Genomic DNA, 22,756 nt, shown 5'->3' on the forward strand with positions numbered 1-22,756 from the left:
ACAAAGTTATGTATTTGTTGGATTTTTTTCTTTGTCTTTTCTCCTATAGGTGGAAAAACAAATCAATTAATTCTTCAAAATACTGCAACCAAAGCAATTATTCAAGGTCTCATTCCAGATCAAAATTATGCCCTTCAGATCATTGCATTCAGTGAAGACAAGGAGAGTAAGCCAGCACAAGGCCAGTTCAGAAGTAAGTGTCTCTTTATGGCTGACATACAGAATGTATCAGATATTTAATGTAACTTCTGAAATGGTAACAAATCTTACACAAAGAGGAATGATGGAAAACCACTTTTTTTCTGTGGTGGAAGGAAAATCAAAACCATGTATTTTAACTGGTGTAAGTATAGGTGGACGCCTGAATTAATTTCATAGTATGTTCTTGCATTGGGCTCTTTGTTTCCATTGGGTTGGCATCCCTTTCTTCCTCGTTTCATTAGGAAATTAGCTGGTATTTCATGGAAAGAATCTTCAGTGAGTAGAAATAAAATGCTATGTTCTGATGCTTTAAAAATTTCCTTTTTATTAAAGCAATGTTATAGTTGTGCCAACTGGCAATTGGATGCTAGTTCAGTAGTTTGAAAGGCTGATTTCTTAGTGGTCTTCAGTGGTCAAATATGTTTACAAATGTAATTTTTTATATGATCAAGACATGCTCTTAATGTCTATATCATAGTGATGCATACACATCCTATCTGATTAATCTTGATCTTCATGTTTAACGTGTCAAATATGATTAGTGGAGATTTGGTTAATAATGTGGCAGTGTAGGAGTACAGTTGAAAGCCTGATGAATTCTCTGACCCTAAATTTTCCTCATTGTTTTTGCTAAACTATCTTTCTCTTAAAACCAGCACAAGATAAAATATGCTGACTGCTTGATGTGGTGTGTATCCAAGTCCTTCTAGCGTTTCACCACAACAACTGTGTATTTACTACCTTTAGTTCTGTCCTGGTTAGGAAACCCACAAAACTACAGATTACTTTAGGATTGAAGACAAGCCCACAGAAGGCTACAGCAAATTCTATAATATTAGGTGTAGCTGGTTTTGAAATGGCATTTACGAAAAGTAGAGCTGGCAACTCAATTTAAGAATATGGGGATTATGTTCTATTTAGTATACTCTCTTTGCTGCACTTAAGGCTGGAGTTTCATTTAAAAGCATGATGCCTTTCATAAGTAAAGAATACAGATACAGCATATATACAAATCCTTTTTTTGATCTCCTGTATTATAGGGTTTTTTTTTTTCCGCTTGTACTCTGACATGCGGCCACTAATTCTTGAGATGAAAAAATAAAGAGTTTTGAGACTATCATCTGGTTTAGTGCATTGGAAGTATGGTTTTAATGCTGTGGAGTTGTAACTGATGTACTAAGAATTGTCAAGCTTACAATAAAATTTTATTGTCAAAAGAGTATCTCTCTTTATATAGTGAGGTATACATTCTTATTCTAATACATAGTGTTTAATGAACCAATGGGGATTTTTTTCCTTTAAAAATGAAGATGTAAAAATCACATGCTAGATAAAATATTTGTGTAAATATTAGAGTAAAACTGCTGTCTTGTCTCTTCCTATGTGGTTAGAATTTTGACAGTTCCTAAATCCAGAAATCTCTGTCAGGATGTGACCGACTTGTCTCCTTTGAACACTTTCAGACTTTTGTACCATTTTCTCTAGAGACTTGCCCCTCAATAGCACAAGCATTAGAGGAGGCCAGCTAATTGGCTTTGCTCTTGGACTTTCTTCAAAGGAATGCTCCTAGAAGGATAAGCAGGAGCATCCCTTTTGGCCCATTTTATTCTGTTATTTCACCTCTTGTTTTTGTCAGAGTCTTGTTCAGTTAAGGATTAAACGCAGACTTCTGACTAAGACCTGGTGTTGTAGCATTATCTGTAACCCAGCTAATAACCAAGATCTGTTTTGGTAAAAGCTGTCTCCTCAGCAAGCTTGTGAACATGAATTTGCTCCCAAATCAGTTACACAATTGTTTGTTAAAGGTGGAGGTGCTACACAGTCACATGTGCTCTCTTAGTAAGAAGAGAAGTCAAAGTTTCAGGTTTTTTGTTCTCATCTCTGTAGCTGGAGTGTGAGCACTGTAGGTTCTGTGAAGGGTTGTCATACTGAGAAAATCACATTCAGATGTTTGTCAGCTCAATTGTCTTCCTTAGAACTTAGTCTTGTGGTTGGATTTTGGATTGGAACTTGGAACACTCCTGGTTGATTCAGATATTCCACATACTATTGGGTAAATTAGTGAAGTCCATTTGACTTTGGTTCCACTAATGTACAACAGGATATTTGCACTCTCTTACACAGTCCAGAGACAGATAACCTCCTTTCATGCCCTCACAGTGTTTTTTTGAATGATGTAGCACAGAGAGACTTTGGTCCTGGCTGAGGATCAGTGCCTGCTTGGATGAATGGCAGTCATAATCCAATTTTACATAAACTAAGAAGTGTAACTGGAGTAGAATTTTATTTTTCTGTGGAAGATATTCTCAGCTTCATTGTTTTAAGCTTTTCCTGGCTGTTGCAGACAGATGGAGTGTGGATACCAATTAGCATTCCAAGAAAATTCTGGAAGGGCTTTTTCTTCCCAATACGTGACTTTAGCAATGACTTTGTCAGAACATTTCAGACTATTAGTAGAGCACTACTGGCTACTAATGTAATATTAAGAATTGCTAATCAAATTGGGTTCTGCTTGGCTGTTGTGAGAGATTTGAGATATAGTAAGGGAGGTATCCCACTCACTTGTGGAACAGGAAACTGTCAAAGTCTCAGCTCTGGAGCAACCTTGCACTCCTGGGAGTATTTGGTGCCCTGACTACAGATTTGGGCCCAGGATCTAAGCTGATTCTGTAAAGAGGACAATGTAACAGCTGGCTTATGTGCTTTTGTGTTGACTGACTTGGAGTGGAACTTTGCAATGCTGGACTTTCCCCAGCTAGCTTTGCCAATTTTCTAGACTACATTTCCAGTGTGGGATCTTGTCTGCATGGGCTTAGGTGCTGATGTCACTATTTGGACTCTCCTGTGTGAAGAGAGTCAGTTTTGAGAGCTTTAATGATGATAGAATGGGGAAAGATCCATAAAAATAATAAATGCAAAGGGAGGGAGGGAAAACACAGAAACAGTAACTCATTACCTAAACATACCTTCAGATGCTCTGCACACTTACTTTACCAGGAAGAAGAAAATTACATGCTTCTAACTGTGTTGTTCCTAGATTAATTGATTTTCCCCCTTACTTTACAGTTAAAGACATAGAGAGAAGAAAAGACACAAGTAAATCCAAGGTGAAGGATCCAGAAAAAACAAATGCGAGTAAACCAGCTCCAGAAGGTCAGATCATAACACATATGACTTATGTGATATTCTGAATATAATCAGCTTCTTTATTTATCTTGGCCACTGGAGAGATTTTCTGTAAGTCAGTACTTTAAATCTGGTTCCCAGGGTTAAATTAAAGAGGGGGAAAAAACAGTATTTTCAGAAATATTGGAGAGTTGCTACAAAGGTATTGCTTTTATTTCTGTGGTTTGCTTTGCTTTTTTTTATAAAGTCCTAAATGCCATCATTAATAGATAAACATTATTAAAAAATAATTTTAGATAATAAAGTTATTAAATGCTGCTTGTACTTTTCCACTGGGTGCACTTTGAGTAGTGGAAGATTCATGCAGGTGTGTGTGTTTGTAAAAACTTCTTCTTAGCTTGGCTGTAAGACAGACTGGCAGTATTAATTCTCACCTAAAGTCAAATTAATACTATTGTGTAATTAGCTACATAATAACTTGATAAGTCTGTCCTAGTGTAGGTTGTATATATGAAAACATTTGAAACATTTTGAGGGAGGGGAAATAAAAGGAATTAATTTTGTCCTGTTGCAAGGAGCCAGTCTTCTGGTGAAATGTGATTCTGCTTGCCATGAGAAGTTTGTCTAGTATGGATGAAAATCTATTTTAAGCTTAATATACAGCTCTATTTCCTGTTATTTTAAAATTCAAAGAGCATCTTCTTTATAAACCCCAACAGTAATTATTCCCTTCAGTGGTTATTTATGGTATATAGAACAAGAAGAACTTGGTATGACCTTAAATAGTCTCTCTGTGAATAAACAGGACAGTTTCAAGGATCCCATTTTCCCCTTCCTTATAAATCTGTCTCCAGTAATGCAAGTGTCAAAGACCTCACCCAAAGCTCCTTGAAGCCCACAGGAATTTTTCTTTGGTGGGTTTTTATTCTTACCACACATTTTTGTGTCATGTTGTATTTATTAACACTAAGCAAGTTTGTTTCCATACAGCATTTCTCAAACCAAAGCACCCTTGGATTCCATTGGGTGCATTGGAAGAATTTTAGCTAGTGCTTGCAACACTAAAGAGACAAGTTGTACCTGCTAGTGCATGACAGGGTAGTGGATAGGTGATTTTCCTACATCATGTCTAGAGGAAGGCTGAGCTGGAAGAAATTACAGAACCAAGAAGGAAAATGTGATTTGCTTTCTTAATGAAGGACAATTGATAAAAGTTGAAGGAGAGAAAACTGGGCCTGTACTTGGAAAATGTTGATTAAATACAGACAGAGGAATGTGTCTGCCAGATGGCGGGAGAGAATTTATGCTTCTTTCATGGAGTAAGGGCAAAACTACAATTGGCGAGAGGAGCTTGGATCTGCAGTCTCTCCCTTTTTAGTATTCATGTTTACTTTTGAAGTCTTTAGTCACCTTTCTCATCCCTACACTACTTTTTACTCATCTGAGCTTCTTCAGTTGTATCAGGGGAGTTTGTAACAGGACAAAATACATCTCCATCCAGCACTTGTGAAAAGATATTGCCTTATACTTACTGTAGCAGGTTTTACTAGAAAACTGAGGTATGCATTTAAAACTAGGGCAAAACTTACAAACTTCTCGATCAGAAAACCTGATCATAAAGAAAAAATATGCTAATTTTTATGCATTCTTGAATTTGTTTAGCCCTATTTCCAACTCAGCTATATATTGTAAAGTAACAGACCTTTTTCCTCTAGTCTAACTATTGCATATTTCTCTGCTTTGCACAGTACAATGATTATTCAAAGTGATGGTGATTGCAACTAAATGATTTCAGCGGGAATAGGGTAAGATTCCAACTGAAAACATTGGGCAAAAATAACAGCATCAGCAAAAAATGTGTAGCTGGGGTAGAAGTGAATTCGGAATGGATACACAGACAGTAATGGTATCAAAACTTTCCTAGTTTAATATATAAAGACCGTTCCACCTCAAATTGAAATAGAATCAAAGAAATAAGGAATAGTCTGAAAGAAATGGATTAAAGAAATAAGTGCAAAATTTTATAGCAAACCCATGAATAATAACTTGATCCTCTGCAGATGTTTGACAGGAAATTATTTGAGTACAACGAAATGAATTCAGGCCAGCAGTTAATTGGTTTCATAACCATTTAGTGTATGGCTAAATTAGATGGATTTAATAGCAACCCCGATACATTCTGTGTCTGTGTTTGTATCTTTGGTCAAGTTGGCTAGAACGTTGGGAGTTAACACTACAGAAGAAATTATTAGAATCATAAAATTATTAAGGTTGGAAAAAACATGCAAGATCATAAATTTGACCTAATACCACCATGTCCACAAAATCATCTCATGAAGTGCCACATCCATTCAGTTGTTGAACACTTCCATGGATGGTGATGGCACCAGTTCCCTGGGCAGCCTGTTCCAATGTTTACCCTCTCTCACCATGATTAAATTTTTCATAATATCCAATCTGAATCTCCCCTGGTTCAACCTGAGGCTGTTTGTTCTTGTCCTGTCACTTGTTACTTGGTAGAAGAGACTGACCCCCACCTGAGTACAGCCTCCTTCCAATGAGTTGTAGAGAGTGGTAAGGTCTCCCCTGGGCCTCCTTTTCTGCAGGCTAAACACCCCAGCTCCCTCAGCTGCTCCTCATCAGACTTGTGCTCCAGACCCTTCCCCAGCTCCGTTGCCCTTCTCTGGATTTGCTCCAGCCTCTCAATGTCCTTCTTGTAGTGAGGGGACCAGAATTGGACACAGCATTCAAGGTGTGGCCTCACCAGTGCTGAGTACAGGGGGACAATCCTTGCCCAGGTCCTGCTGGCCACACTGTATCTGATCCAGGCCAGGATGCCATTGGCCTTCTTGGCCACCTGGGCACACACTGGCTCATGTTCAGTCCCAGTTGACCAGCACCCCCCAGGTCCTTTTCCAAGGGCACCTTTCCAGCCACTGTCCCCCAGCCTGTAGGACTGCATGGGGTTGTTGTGACCCAAGTGCAGGATCCAGCACTTGACCTTGTTGAACCTCACACCACTGACCTTGGGCCACTGATCCAGCCTGTCCAGATCCCTCTGCAGAGCTCTCCTACTCTCCCGCAGATCAACACTCATTCCCAGCTTGGTGTTGCCTGTGAACTTATTGAGGGTGTTATTAATCTGTTTGTATAAACTTTTAAAAATATTTTATGATGACAGCCAGGTTGAGTTAGGTAGAAGAATATCTCACCTGAGAACAAGAGCAATCTTTGCCCATAACCCAAACTAAAAACAACCATTGTCCAGGCTACGGTTGTCAGTGGTTGTGGCTTCTGCTCTTGTCTTGAGTGAAGGAGAAGCATAATTCCCCAGTTATTAGTGTCCAGTTTTGATATAAAGAGGTGCCTTCTGTGAACATCTGCACCGTTTTTTTACAGAATGATGTTTATTGGCATTACTAAACCAGAAAATCCAAAATCATTGCTTTGGGGCAAAACTAATAAAGCACATCAATGTACTTGTCAATGAGTACAAAAAAGAGTAAGAACTCTCTCAATATTACAAGCTCCAGTTTGTGCATTATGATAAGTCATGTATCCTGCTGTTTTCCCTGAAAGGAACTACATTATTGTACGAACCTGTTGTTTATAAATACTTAGCTAATATACCAACTTCAGGGTCACACAATAAACCCCAGAATTTTCTTTCAATTTCAATGGGACAAAGATTTCAGCATAACCCTTCTGCTCCTAGAAACCATCTCTTTGCTAACAAATGCAACATGTAAATACCTGTACTCATGATTCTAGGTAGTTCCAGAGCATTTCACTCTTATTTTCATCTGTGGTTTGGAGGACTGTTTATGCTGTTTATGTAGTACTGACCACTATTTATTTACCAACTGTCTAAGGCTCTGAGTAGTGCTCAGAGGTCTAAATTCCTTTTCTAAACTCCCAAATCATCTTCTTTCTTTCAATCTTTCTTCTTCTGTTCTTAAATTAAATTGTTGTGAGGGTTTTCCTCTGTCTTTATAGAAGTCTGTCAACAGCTTGTATGGCTTGGTAGTAAAGCAGCTTCAGCAACCTAGATTAAAATTTTCCATGTATTCTGTCCTATTCATTCAAATAGCTTAAAAAGATTTACTCCTTTTCTGCTGTAAGTACTGTGCTCTTATCACAAGCAAACCTCCTGTGTATATCCAGTAATGTCATGGTGCTAAATTAATTCAGGCTTAATGTCTGATTTCCAGGAACTTTCTGCAATTCTTCTGCATGACCACTTTCAAGTTTTGAATCTCCTTTCTTTAATTTTGAAAATCTGTCATTTTTCAGCTTAGTGATTTATCACTGCTGTGCACACTCATATTAATAATGTCAGAAGCCTTTTCTCTTTCTGTCTGTTGAGAAAAAGCTCACAGATGCAGCTTCTTTCAGCACACACTGATATTTGAGTGCTTGTACCCTGGCTTCTCTCCAGCTCCCTCATGTACAAAGCTCTTTTCTGTACAGTGACAGGGGTTAATACATTCTGTGCCTTCTCAGATGTTTTACAGTTTCTCAGAGTGTTTCTATGACTGATTCTCTAATCAAATCCCTTTGGGGAGGGGAGAATCAGTGCTTTGACTATATCCTCTGGCAAATATAAGACTATATCTTTTTCTGCAGAATATTTCTCCATGTATCTGAACTGGGTTTAACTACCCATTTCAATATAAACAACAAAACACTGAGGCCAGTTTTATCTGCATTCCTGTTGATTCGATTGGGGATTTTTAGTTGAGAGGTGTGGTGCCTTAGTGTAGGCTTGCAGCCAAACTCCCACCTAGCTGCTTGCTCATTCCTCTCCCCCGCAGGATGGGAGAGAAAAAAGGAAGAACGGGAATGAAAGAGTTCATAGGCTGAGATAAAGACAGGGAGACTGCTTACCAGTTACCATGGTAGGCAAACAGAGTCAAGTGGGGGAAGATTTACTTAATTTACTGCCAGTTTAAAAATTTGCTAATGTGGGTAGTGGGAAACAAAAGAGACAAACATTCCATTTTCCCAGGCTCAGCTTGACCTCCTCCCAGACTCCTTTCCTCCTCACTTGTTATCACTGCAAGTTACACTTGGTCCAAGTCCTTTCAAAGAGGAAGCAAGTGGTGCAAAAGGGGTGATGAGAGATTATGATCAGGGCATGATCAGTGGTCTCCCTCTTCCATTCCTTTTTTCTCATACCTCTCTTCTCCATGAATATCATCTGCAGGCTGCAGAGAATATCTGCTCTGCCACGGAGCACACTCTCCTCTGACCTTGGGGTTCTCTCTACTGTTTCTCACTCTTTCTAACTTCATTTTTTTTCCCTTTCTTAAATGTTTTCCCAGAAGTGCCACCACCTGTCCATGGACACTTGGCCTCTTTTCAAAAAGGCCACCCCTGCAGCCTCCCTCCTGCCAAACCTGGCCACAAACACCCAAATCCAAAGGTGCTCCATTAGTGCTTTACTAGACTAAAGAATTTACACAGTCTTTAACCTGTACTGTTTGGAAATTCCCTTATGCAGTTCTCAAATCAAGATGGTTTAGAACAGCATAAAGCATGTATGGGTCAGATTTTTCTTCTGAATCAGGTGTTGCAGGATAAGCCTTACACAGTCTGTAGACATTCAAACAATGAGAAATAAGCTCCCATAGAATCTGCGATTTGTGTATCACAATGTTAGTTGCTTTCTCATTGTAAAATGCATGTAATAGAGTCATACAGTAAGTATGACTGGTTAGGGAGGTCAGGGATCTTCACTGCACAGCACACAACACTGCAGTTTGTTCAGCCTTCCAGAATCAAAATTGTGTTTCACCCCAGACCAAGTCCACTAGGGGCAGGAGTGTTTTTATAACTGATTTCTATGAAAATCCAGTGATGTGGTGCTGAGTTAAAATACCTGGGGGAGCTGCAGCTTTTTTAATCCCTTAAGTGCCTCTTTCTGATGAGAGTCACCTTTACCATATGCTAGGAGCAAAACTGGAGCTGGAACATTAGCTGAGCTCTCTGGGCTGGTGGGGAGCCAACTGAAAGCTCTGAGGAAATGGATGCTGCCACCCAGCTCCTTGCCCAAACGGAAAATAGAGGAAGCTCTAGGAGAAATTGATTGACAATAAAACCTAGATCTGAGTTTCCACATTGTGGAAGACTGGGACAAGAAGGTAGAAATTTAGGACAGAGAATTTATAACTAATCTATTGTCTGAGAATAGAATGGACAACCTGGCAATGGAAAATTTAGGTGGTGGGTGAGTGAAAAACAGCATAAAAATCATAGTGGGCTTTAGAGGTAGAAAAGCAGAAGCTCTATATAATGAGCTGTGTAATGCCATACCTTGGCATCAGGTGCAGATGTCAGGTTACATTATCTGTATGTAAGTAATATAACCTGAACTAATGTTAATAACAGTGAATAGTGACTTCATGTGTCTTGATCAGTAGAACTGCATTGTATATTAACTTAAATTAAAAGTTTTTGGAGAAGAGGTAAAAATTACCTGTGAGGAGAAACAAAGGTTTCCTTTGAAAGAATTTAATATTATTAGTGATCTTTAATGAATTTAGCATTATAACTGATATTATTATTATGATTGTGATTATTTACACAGATATATACATATACAAGTTATAAATACAATGAAGAATAGCTGCTCATTTAGTGACAGCGACCTCTGACTCATGCTGTTTCTACTCTCTTTTTTTTCTTCACTACTCAGTGATGCACAGAGAAGAGATTTTGGTTATACTGTACTAAATTTTGAGTTTTTAGTACTTTCAGGGTTTAGTATCATAAAGTGTTCTGGAAAGAGGCCTGAAGCCATCTGTCAAGTGATACCTACCTGCTAAGTAGTAATAAGTATGTCTCCAGTTTCTTTTGGGTGAGTGTGATCTGCCAGTGCTCAGTTGCCTGTAAAAATTGTGTAGACATATCCAAAGTTATTATGTTTTGTGGTGGGGTAGTTTTTGATGATTTTTTTTGAACTTCCTAATGTGTTGTACATTATTATGGTATTATTATTTGCATTACTTCTGCAATCTTTCAATGTAGATGTTTCTGAATTTTTTTTTTTCATAATGTGTTTTTCATTCAGTTCAGTGCACCTATCAGACAATGCAAAAGGCATATCCTTCCTCAAAATGCTATGGTATAATTGTCGGAGGTTTCTTGTTCTTGGAGTGAGGTGGAATCAGTCTTCCAATAGTGATAGAAATGAGAGGTGTGGTAAGCTTAGAAAATATACTGATTTGCATTCTTCTTTCAACATTCCTATACATTTGATGCAAATCAGCTTTGACATTTGTACTTTTATAGCTGTTGAATGGCACTGTTTAAGTAGGGTAGGAAAAATCCACAGAGAGGTGTATTAAGGTACTATTCAGCAGAAGACACTAATTATCTAATTTATTAACTTGTCTGTTTAGTTAATGTCAGATGCTTCAGTAAGTATTACTAGACAGTGTGAAATGAGTGCTGTGAGGTATTTGACTAAGCCACAGGAATGAATACCTTCTCAACTTCTGCTTCATTGGCAGTGTTTCATAGTTTTACTCACTTCATCCTGGCTAATGTAACTGCAAATGTTGGTTTTAGTCATGATTTTTTTTATTACTTGCTGAACTCCTGGGCTATGGAACTCATTAACTATGTCTTTACACAAAGGATAATTTGATTTACTAGCAAGGTTTCCTTGAGCTTTCTGGAGGACATTTTAGGTCTTGATTATGAGCAGTAGAAGAAAGAAATTATAACTATGCTGTGTGGGCATTTCCCCCCAGTGCCATTATGTTCTTCCTAAACACTCTTTGTCTATTCTCAGCTCTTGCACATATTTCTGCTTCTGCAATCTGAGGGTAGAAGCAATATAATACTGAAGGGTCACTTGCAATAGATGCAACCAATTTCCCTCCAAAACTAATTAGCAGTACAGCGATCCTGTTCGGTACAGAACACTCCCTAGTGAATGCACTTCCCTGCTCAGAACTAGCTAGCTCAACATCTTCTACCATATCCTCCATTCCAATTTGTGGAGATAACCCTGGCCATTAGTCTTAAGCATCAGTTTCTTCATGCTGCAAAATGGGAACATTGCCTACTTCAGGGATATGTTAGGCTATTTAAACATTGTGGAATACTTCTATATGATAGGTTTCATTTTTAGACTTTTGTAAATGGAAGTCTGCATCAGAAAATATAGAACTATTGATTGCATTTGTCTAAATTCTAGGCTACTCCTTACATTTCCATAAAAGATGCTTATGCATAATACTGAGGCTAATATCTCACCTTTGCAGTGTCTGTAGGGAGTATGGGGATGCAATACCTTGTCATGGATGAAACGGGATGCACAATTACTGTCATTATCTGCCTCACCCCTGAGGACATGTGCTCTGTGTAGGCTGTTAATTCAGGACATTTTTTTGGTTTACTTTTCAGTTCTGTGCTTACCATCTTGACAAATATGTTTGTAGTCTTTAGCAAAAGCTGTCTTTTCACACTGAGTGGCATGCAGTGACATTTGCAGTGACATGCAGTCCTTTGACCTGATTGTCAATAACTCTTGTGTATGTGGTGTATACCTGCTTGTTCTTGCACTTACTGATCAACTAAAAGTAACTTGAACATAGAAATGAATCTATTTTCTATGTTTCTTCAAGAGGAGTGGCCCCAGATTCCTATGCCTCCCTTGAGAAGTCTGGGTAGTGCTTGGACCATGCTTCAGCATTATTAGAACATTTTGGACCACCACAAAACTTTGGCAAGCATTTATTATTATGTTCCCCTCACCATGCTCTTCTGATTGCTCTGAGGTTGCTTAGCCCGGACATTATTTTGTAGACCTGATTTTGGTTTCAGACTCAGTCACCTTGGCTTTGGACTCAGCTGGCTTTGTTCTGCCCAACCTTAACCCAAACAGAGAATCCATGATGTCTCCTATCTCAGCTTTCTCTAGTGAAAGCAGCACCTGACCATCTGAACTTTGCCAATAGGGCTCTCATTAAAATGCCTACAGCCAGTGGTCTCAGCGGTTTCAGTGGTGGTTAGATCACCATCCTGATGTGTGCTAAAAGATGTCTGCATTGGACCCCATGTAGAACCTGCCCAGCAATCCTGTCCCCATCCATGTTAGGTCAACAGAGCATGCGTCTTTTTGACAGTAATTGTTTATTAATTTGTGCTAAATGTCATGGCTTTCCATTCTTCTCTGGAACTTCTCATTTTCTCTCTCAACTTTAGGTGATGAAAATATTTGTTATAATAAGGAGATGAAGTAGACTTGTCAGAATGTACCATTGCTCTCTTTAATATGTGAACTTTGGATGCTGCACTCTGGCCAACTTGGTTTCTGTACTTTTCAGAAGGTAGAATTTAATGAGAAGCATCCATTAGGTTTCCAAGCTAGACTGTAAACCTGTGAGCTGCCATGCAGAGCTTTGTATGTTAGAAATTCCTTGTTAAATACTGGAGGACTTACAGGAGGACTCTGACACAAGGAAGCTCTTGTGTAAACTCCTCTTTACTGTCCAGAAAGTTTAGCTCCTTGTGCTGTGGATGATCAATGCTTATTCCAAGAATTCATCCTAAGGATTTCTCTGGGGGAAATAGCTTTTGCATCCTTTGAGTACTACTTACAACTTAGATTTCATTCTGCAATGGCAGTACTTCTATGGACCTGCCTAGGCTAATTTGGAAGACTCCTTCCTAGCTCTCATGACTGAAAAATGTGATGGGAAGTATCAACACTGACATGGACAGAATTCTTAAGTGCTTTTCCTTTGCCATAATTTGGTAGTTACTTTGGAGAAAATGAAGCAAGCTACATTTAGAGATTGCAGCCTTTACATCTGCCATCTGGCCAAATTAAATAGCACACACGTGTGTTCACATAATCTGAATAAGAGAAAAATGTACTTTTGAGAGACAGCAAGCTTGAAACTGAACACCTGGAAATTATTGTGAAGCTTGGAACTGGGAAAGAGTTCATGTTGAGTTGTACACTTTGATCCTGACAGAAGAAATCCCAGGGAAGAGAGAGAAAAAGAGAGAAAGAGAGATCAGGAGCAAGAGGTTAATTTTAACCTAAAGAAGTCTCTCTTATGTGTTTGTAACTGCCTTGTCTGTTCTGGATAGGTGTAAAATTTTATTTATTTGCATTAGCCTAGGTTGAGAGTGAGTATTAATTTGGAGGTTGCTGGATATCTTCTTCAATTTGTATATTCCAGATGACAAACCCTTGCTTTATTCTGAAAATTGAAAGCTTGGCATTAGGAATGATGACCAGTCTTCATTCTTACCCAGTCTTCATTCTTAACTCTTGCTCTGCTTTTTGTAGGAGGGAATTTCTTCCTGTCAGTATATTAATGTCTGGTTAAGGTTGGATATTACCTCTCATAAATGTTCCTGCTCAAGTAGAAGCTGGAGACTGGAGAGATTGCCTTTCTATCATCCAGAATGTCCCTCCCTAGGAACTCTCCTTGAATGCATCCACTTTATTGAAGTGTAGACACTGTGTTGACATTGATATCTAGAGAATCTGCAGTTTGGAAAAAGAACAACTTTCTAGCTCTCTTTCTACTCTCTAAGTAGAAAAAGAGACTTAGCCTATCTTGGACCTAAATGGAAGTTTCATTTTTTTCATAAAGTGATCCACCTCCTGATATTAGAACCACTCAGACTGACAACCTGAGTTAAAAGATGCTTATCCTCATATTCATAACCCTTGAGTTATGTTTCTCCTCATATCTCTGCACAGTAAACATGTATAATGCTTAATAAATCTGCACTATTACCAACTGAAAACTTGTCTGGCCTCTTTTTTTCCTTTGGTAGCTTTCCCCTAAGGCATTGACCTTTTTTTGTGCAATTTATTCTTAGTTGAAGTGGGAGGCTGCTATTCACATTCTTGAATGATGGATTAATAGAGGCTCAGCTGAATGAATGGTCTTTCATTATCCTCAGACTGATTTTCTTCTCTTCAAGTCATTAGCTCTTGAGTATCCATCCAATCAACAGTGCACTGGCATGGCTGGATTCTGCTGGCAGCAAGAGATGTTCCCATAAGTCAGATTCAGGGTCCGTGTTGACATGTTTCATAATTGAAACACTTTCATTACTACCCTGCTGACACATTCCTTAACAGTTCTTCATCCTCTGGCAGCATGAATTTGCACAGTCTGAAGTCTTTAGGCTTGCTCAGGACTACGTATATTCTAGGTAAACATCTTGGTATGTCATGATTGATGCTTGTCTTTGATATAACACGGAAGCCACGTAGTAACAAGTTGAAACTCTGGGCCACTCTTTTAAACTTGTGTGGCAACCTTGAAAGAAGAACCAAAAAAAGCTTTGTGGAGGTGGTAGCAGACAGATATATTATTAAAGACTGAAATGCAAGACCAAGAACCTCTTGTAGGAATATGTAATCATAAAGGATTGATGCATTCATCAGCAAAATCATCATGGATTTGCATACCCTGATGAAGAATCTTTTTTGCTTTATGCTATAGTCAGCAAAATGGGAGAGAAAGGTTAAAGTTTTGGTATCTGTTTTCAGGGACTGTGAGATGGCCTTGTCTTGAATACAACTATAAGATACCCAATTTTTGGGTTTTAGTTTTCTGCTGTACAAGTTCTCTTTCAAGGCTGCTCTTTACTGTTCCCCATTTGAGGAGAGTCTTGTTTCATAGTCTGTCTCATTCATCTGTTGTTAAACAGCAAGCATGAGCTTGTACTGAGGAGAGATGATTTCAGGGTAATTTCTACCCTCACTGCATGGTCTGAGGTCTTCATATCCCTTCTGGGTCTGTTGGTGCAGGACTCTGGTTCTGGGCTGTCTCATGGTCAGCACCCTTTTCCTGGTGCCCTGTGTGCTGAGTAAGCCTTGGTGTTAGAGCTGAGATATGTCCCTTGGTGAAAAGGTGCCAGGTTGTAGCTAAAATGAAACTTACCTGGCTGTGGGGGACCACATTTTCTACCTCAGAGGTATGTATTCTCACCTGTCTGGTTGTCTGTACCGATAATACTACTCTGCATGTAATGAGGGAGTCCTGTTTGCTTCTGACTGCTGAGTTTGGTATGTGTGTCTTTGGCTCATTATTCTCCACAGTTGTGGTATTCTTGTAATCTGCCTTTCTGGAATACTCAAAGGAGCTTCTGCGGAACACCAGCACCAGCTTGGTGCCTGAGTATATTTAGTTTCCATTTATGCAGGAAAGTTAGCAGAATTAGGGCTGCATAGTGGTGCAGACAGCTATTTCAGAAATAAAACTCAGGTCAGCAGGGTGTTTGTTTGGATTTTATTTGTTTATGTGGTTAGAAATGTGGGCTAAAATTTCTGGTCTTTTGCATTGATGTTTCGAGTATGATAAAGGAAGGGAAAACTGCAAATTTTGAGCACAGGGATGGTGGCTCCTTTGGCCTGGAAAATACCTCTCATGTCTCATCTCTTCTCTCCATACCCTTAAGGCCTTTCAAACTCAACATCCAAATTTTGCTTAGTGCATAGGCAGGGTGGTGGTGTCAAACAGTGCCAGATCAGGAAGGCGAAGCAGAGTCCTGCCCCAGGCAGGAATAACTCCAAGCATCAGCACGTGGCTGGCATGGAGCTTGGCAGAAGAAGCCCTGGGAGTCGGGTGACCCTGAGCCAGCACAGACACATGTCACAAGGGAGGCAAACACAGACACATGTCACAAAGGAGCCTCCTGGGCTACACTGGGAAGGAAGCTGCTGTTAGCAGATTGATGGAGGTGATTTTTCCCCTCAGCCCAGCCTTGCTGAACCCACATGTGGAATTCTGTGTCTGTTGCTGGGCTGACTCCCCAGCAGAAGAAAGACATGGACTTACTGAAAAGAGTCCATTGAAAGGCCATGGAGATGATTGAAGGTTTGGAGCATCTTTCATAAGTGGGAGGCTGAGACAGTTGGGGTGTTCAGCTTGGAGGACAGCAGGTTTGAGAGATATCTTTCCACTGTGTCAAAATACACTCTGGAATGAGTAAAGAAGGCAGGGCTTCTTCTCAGTGGTGTCCAGACAAAGGGCAAGAGGCAGTGGACACAAACTAAAGTAACTGTAAATTATATTTAATCAAAGAAAACAATTATTTTGCTATGAGGATGGTAAAACACTGGAGGGGGTTACTCAGGTTGTGGAGTCTTGGAGTCTCTTTAACCTGACTGGACATGGCCCAGAGCAATCTGCTGCTGTTGCCCCTGCTTTGATAAGGGCAGTTTGACTAAACTCAAGAGGTCCCTTCCCACCTCCAGTATCCTGTGATTCTAGGAGTTGAGATTTCTCAGAGTTATTTATTTACTCAGACATCTCTGCTAGCTAGAGAATGGAAGAATTGCTACATTCAAGAGGGCACAAATTTCATCCTGAGTTTTTCTAGATTGACACGTGATATCCTAAATTAGTAATGCTTCTAAAGATCACTGCATATTTGTATTTATACAAGCATATACACTGGTTACATCATGAAAATATTATTTCAAGAACTGCATGAAGTTAATATAGGGCCTTGAATTTGGAAGCCTTTTGCATGGCAATTGTGTTGCACCATCCTTTTAGTTTCTAGACACAGTGTCCATAATATCATATGTACTTAGATCTGTAATGCTGACCTGTAATTTAACTGTGCTGTAGCAGTTTGTTTCAACTAGTTTTTCATTATTTCTGCGTTAACTACTTTCATAAGTACGCAGACTGTTCTCTCAGCAGGCTCTTTTCCATTACTTTACCTGTTGTGTTATGAGCTCAGGCACAGACCAGTCCCCTATCATGGTTTACAGGGATTTAGACATACACCTTAATTAATGTTGAGGATTTCTGAGTACCACTTTTGTCTGAAGTGCCCTGATTAACTGTCTTCTAGACAGCCAAAGAAAACTGTCAGGGATTTCATACCTTACTAAGGAAATAGGAGAAATAAGCCTTTTAAATCCTAGCATATTTGTTACATAGGAATGGTAGATAAGTATGGCCATATTAATGTCATAAAAATATACAGTTTTCTGTCTTGCAAAGTAATTTAGACCTTGAGACAGCTGTTTCATTTAAAATATTCATGCACTCAGATGCAGAACTGAGAGGAAAGAGAAGTAGAGAGTTATCACTATAATCTGCAGAAGAGTTTCTTAGGTTTCATGTACTTTACTGGAGGATTACAGATCATCCTCAGTGTAAATTGTGGCTAAATGGACACAGTGTATTGCCAGGCTGGGCTTCAGGTTCAGAAAAGACTTCAGCAGCATGCTTTGTTCTGTGTTGACATGCTGTCTGTTGGAAGAGAAATTATAACAAATGTTTTAAAGTCTCAATTTAAATTCAGGGGGATTTAAAACCATATTTTTCTGTCTAGGTACACAGATCTGGAGTGTTTAGTATTGCTGTTTGGTAAGCTGCTGCAGACATTGTGTTCTTCAGTGCTATCAATCAACAATGGTCTGTAAGGAGACATCAGCACTTTCACAGTTACTTTTTTTTTGTCTCTCAAAATAAAAAGTTCAGGTTTAGAAAGAAAGTTCTAGAAGTTTTTATAAACTAGTGACTACTTACTGCAGAAGTACAACTGTCATTGAGTGTGTATGGAAAAGTGTATAGAAAATGGCTCTATGCTTCCTTTTCTCACACTTGATAATTATTACCAGTAAATATAGGCAACTAATGTGTTATCAACTAGTGCTTTGATTAGTTTTGTGGCCTTAAATTCAGAAGGTATGCTATAAATATTATTTAGTAACTGCTATGTTTTGGATGCAGAGAATTTTTAAACTACAGTATTCACAGTCAAATGTGATGTGATTAGACACAACACATTCAGTAAATCTTAATATTCCAACTCCACCAAATAACAAATTTGTAGGCTTGCCAGTTGGGCTATATTAGTTTCCTGGAGGGGAATAAAGCACATGGAAAAGGGCTGGTTGCTTTTTCTTTTTTTCCTAGGGACAAGGGACAAACTTCTAACCTTGTTGGGCTGCTCGTTAAACCTAATGTTCCAACATTTGAGTTCTTCAAATTCAAGTTGTGGTTGGATCTAGTTTAAAGAACAGCAGTTATGTTATATGCATTTGTCTGGTCCATAGGCCTGACATATGGGATGTGTTAAACTGAGGTCCAAGTGCAAGGATGATATCACCAGCACAGAACAATAATATCAATGTCAGAAGCATAGGCTAGTGAGTTGCTGAATTTTGGAGCTGGACACTGCCTCACGTCCCTTAATTTTTTTAACCCCTTTTAATAAAAGATGTGACATTTTGCTAATGTAGATTTACACTGCCCTTGTCCTCAGTGGTACTTCTGCTCAGTGTGGTGCTATCAATCACTGTGGAGGACTGGCTCTTCTCTGTCATTTCACTCACTGCTGGCATCAAGCTTCTTGCTTTTGTGCTGTGTTACTCCATGAACGAGTCTTTTATTCATACTGTATTATTATTATTCACCTCTACTTGAACTTTCTTCCTCTCCTTCCACGTATATTATTTGACTTTCCACCGTGACAGGGAGCAAGAGAGGAAACGACATATTGCAGACTCAGAAAGAATTATAGTCTTAACTACTAGCAGAAGAAGTGTGTGTTTTGGCTCTTGAAAATGAGAACAGAGTTTCATACCAAGGGGAGGCAAAATATCAAATGTGTTTCTGTAAAACATATCATAACTTCATGCAAATTGAACTGGTTTGTCTAAAGCATTGAGTCCTCCCATGTGACAGTGCCTGTATTTGCAGCTTCTCCCCTTGCCTTCCAAGGAATTTTCAAAAAATAGTAGTATTAACTCCAGGAGTCAAAATACCCTTCTCTAGATTCAAAATTATAGTTTTGTATTTCTATGTGAGTAAGGCTTGCAGGTTTTTTTGGCTGAACTTCTGTTTTTACCATTGTTCACTTGCTCACAACACGTGTGTGGAAGAATAGCTGCAGGTAGGGAATGCAGCCCTGGAGAGGTGATCAGTGTTTCCAGGAGCTTGTCAAGCCTGCTGTGCTCTGTGCAGCCCCCACACTGTCAGAGCTTCTCTCTGGTCTCTCTCTCTACACTCCATTCCCTTCAGCAGGATGACTCAAGGGTCCTGTTTTTCAGGCTCCAATAACACTCCCTCTATGCCAGAAAATTCTATCTGGATCTTCCTTTCTGCATTGCTATCACTGGCTTCACTCTCAGACAGTTTTGGCATGGTTTTCAGAGTGGTGTAACACTTGAATATTGGAAGTGCCAGCAAATCACCTTCTTTGTCTGGGGGCTTGAGGAATCAAAATCAGAAAACTTCATATGGCAGATGCAAAGCTCTTTCAATGCCAGCTCTGTGAAAAATTTCCCTGAAACCAAGGAACCAAAATTCTTCATGGTGATTTGATTTTTGGTGGTACTGAAACAGATTTTGTGCAAATACCTCACCCTAAAACAATATTGGCAGCCCTTCACTGTATGTTGGTGCCCTTGAAGGTGAAATTTTGACCCTGTGCCTTCTTCTGTGAAAAGCAGAAATGAGCAGAGTCCCTTCCTCCTCAGCTTTCTGGCAGAGTGGCAAGTTCCTTCTGCCAAGTAATGCTAGGAAGATTGTAACTTTGTTACAGAAAGTGCATTAATATTTTACTTTCTCCCCCATAAAAATTCTCCTCCAATTGTAAGTGAAGCAATTGAAGACAGTTGCTGGTGCAAAATATACAGGTTGTTATTCTGACTTTACAATTTGTGCAATTCTATTATTTTTGCTTAGCTAAAGACCACAGGCTCTGCTACTGTTTGTTGTAGAATGCAGCACTTGAATCAGAATTATGGTATCTATATAATGCTAGGAAATGTGCTATAAAATTTGGTAACTCGTCTCTTCCCTACTGTCCTACTTTTGAAATTGGTGAGTATTGTATAATTCAGAGGGAAGTGGAACCTTCTCTCTCACTACTCTTTTCTTGATGACTGAATAAAAGGGAAATAAGCGCACTACTGAACCTTGTAGTAGACTACAACTCTGAGTGTTGAGAGCTTTATTCTATGAAATGATATGCTGTCATCCTCCTTTAAGAAAAGTTGTTGGGAAAATTGCCTATTAAAGTTGTGTATGTACTTGAAATGTGCAAAACTACTCTCAAACCCTATGGAAAGATTATTGAAAAAGACAATTGCAAGAACAGGCAATGGAAACTGGCTAAGCACAGTGGGGTGCAGAAATTATTTGCTACACACTGTGTCTTTTAGGCTAACTTTATTAATTAGGATGTCATGGTGTTTGTGTTCCTATCAGGTTTTAAAGATTCTATCATCGCATTATTCTGTTTAATATCTCACTGTTGTTTATTCCCTTTTAGGGAACTTTCTACAATTCTATTAAGTACAACAAGGAGAAAACATAAGCAAAATAGTGGGTGTACAGAAGTAACAAAACCTAAATGTTTTATGCAGAAAAGATGCAACAAGTATCTCCTACCTACGAAGAACGAAACAAATTTTCACACTGTGACCTTGCAGTACAATCTTGGATCTAACCACACAAGTTTCTTTAACAAAAAATAATTGGATTATACTATTTGCATTGATCTGATGATGTGGAAATAAAATATTGAAAGGAATGTCGTTATTGTTTTCTTTATTCTTTGGATTTTGCTTCACTGAACGGATTTACTAAAACTGATAAAATCTTTCACTACAATGCCATCACTACAGGATTAAAGAAGCTTTATAGGCAAAACTTGTTGATATGAAATGATATGAAATATTAATGATATGAAATATTACCAAGGGTAATAACTGGGTTTCATACTCAGCACAAAATTTTAGATGTAGAGAAAGAAAATACAACCACACAAATCCTCATTGGGCTGTATGATTAAACTGCTGGGATAGCACTGAAAGGTACATCTGTGCTATTGTACAGCTGCTTGGATGTGAATCAGGGGTCCTGTGCTTTCATTCTTACTGGTGTTGAGTAGCATTTTACTTTGCCAGGAGCTCTGAAGCTTGCGATGCTAGTCATGGCCAGTGTGAAAATGGCACAATTGAACTGCGTGTTAATGGAAGACAGATACTGCAAGCAATGCAGACTGATGAACAGGAAGTTTATTTGGCAAAGATATTTAAAACATTAATTTTGCCATGACTAGTAGATTCCTATTAAATCACAAAATAGATTCCAGTCCCACTGAAATCAAGGGAAGTTTTTCTGTTGACTTCAGTGGCATAAAGATTTGGACCTCTTTTGGATTTGTATTCCAATTTAAGATCATTTTTCTGATGCTTACTAAATGTCCCCCAGTGTCAATACATTAAAACGTGTTGCCAATTCAAATAGTGTTGTCTTGTACTGTAAAAGCTAAAATAAAATATTTGCTTTGGCATCGTTGCAAGTGGAATTTTTGTCATGTGTTTAGAACTTATTTTGCACTGCTAGCTGCACGTAGGAAATGTTCCCTGTTCTTCTAAAAATATTTGTAGCACACATTTAAGACATTAACTGTAACTTTAATGGATTTGGTTTAATGCTCAGTGGATTTACACTTCAGTATGAATCTAACCCTTAATTATTAGCAATGGAACTCCTTCTGCACATCAGATTTGTTGGTTTTGCCTGTGAGATTATAGTTTTGCATTTAATGAAAAGATTGTCATTAATAATATGTTGTGAAAGTTTAAAGTTGCTAACCATATGTTTTATTTTCTCTGTGTATCGGGAGAATTTCTTGGAAGCTAATGCAAACACCTTTTAGATAATTTCTCACTGACTTCTTTTATTTGCTGAACATGTCTGCTCAAATAAGTTTATTTCTGGCAGTGTACTTAGTGATTCCTGTTAGCACCATGTTGAACTGTTAGTATTCTTTGTGAACTAACTTATACAGTGGATCCTGACAAAAATGATGATAAAAGCTGGGCTGCAGCTTAATTCACTAATCTGTGTTTGTTTTTTACTGTATTGAGGGTCATGATTTTCATCCCTAAATGGTTTGTGATGCATCATATCTGTTCTATTAAAGCTGCTTTGCTTTGTCTCTCCTACTTCCCTCCTTATTCTATAACCAATCTGGTGGGGAGTTTGTATTTTTGTACTTCAAACAGGAGCTCTCATTTCTTATACCTGTGTAACATCATTCCTTTTTTTTCCCTCCCTACAATATGAGTCCACTGTTACAGCAACTTTAATTTTACAGTCACACATCCACTTCTGTGGAATATGTCAATTCTGTCTGAGGTTCTGGAAATCTTTTCCATTCCCTTACTTCTCTTCCTGGCATTTTCTGAAACTGAATGTGGCACTTCTGTTTAGGCTTCTCAATTGGCTCATAGTGCAATTTGTGTCTAATCTCTACTTCCCTTCCTTTGATTTTCCCACTGGTTAGTTAAGCCTTAGAGACCATTAATATGTACTTCTGCTAATTCTCATCAGCTCTTTTCTGTTGTTTAGTTTGTTTTTTTTAAATGCTCTCATATTTTTCTGTTTTCTATATATCTGTAAGA

The 22,756-nt window shown here is 38.7% G+C and overlaps 1 protein-coding gene across 4 annotated transcripts in view; it reads left to right on the forward strand.

Moving 5' to 3' along the window:
• The window catches only part of COL14A1 (collagen type XIV alpha 1 chain), a 112,281-nt gene that overhangs the window by 10,435 nt on the left and 79,090 nt on the right, over window positions 1-22,756 (forward strand). For all 4 annotated transcript variants that reach the window (XM_053994064.1, XM_053993911.1, XM_053993990.1 and 1 more), the window contains exons 4-5: window positions 50-193; window positions 3,268-3,354. In XM_053994064.1, coding sequence (XP_053850039.1) covers window positions 50-193; window positions 3,268-3,354 — 231 coding nt within the window. The remainder of the gene's footprint in view (window positions 1-49; window positions 194-3,267; window positions 3,355-22,756) is intronic.

The sequence above is a fragment of the Vidua macroura genome, chromosome 1 (genome assembly GCF_024509145.1).
Source record: "Vidua macroura isolate BioBank_ID:100142 chromosome 1, ASM2450914v1, whole genome shotgun sequence".
In the NCBI taxonomy this organism is placed as follows: Eukaryota; Metazoa; Chordata; class Aves; order Passeriformes; family Viduidae; genus Vidua; species Vidua macroura.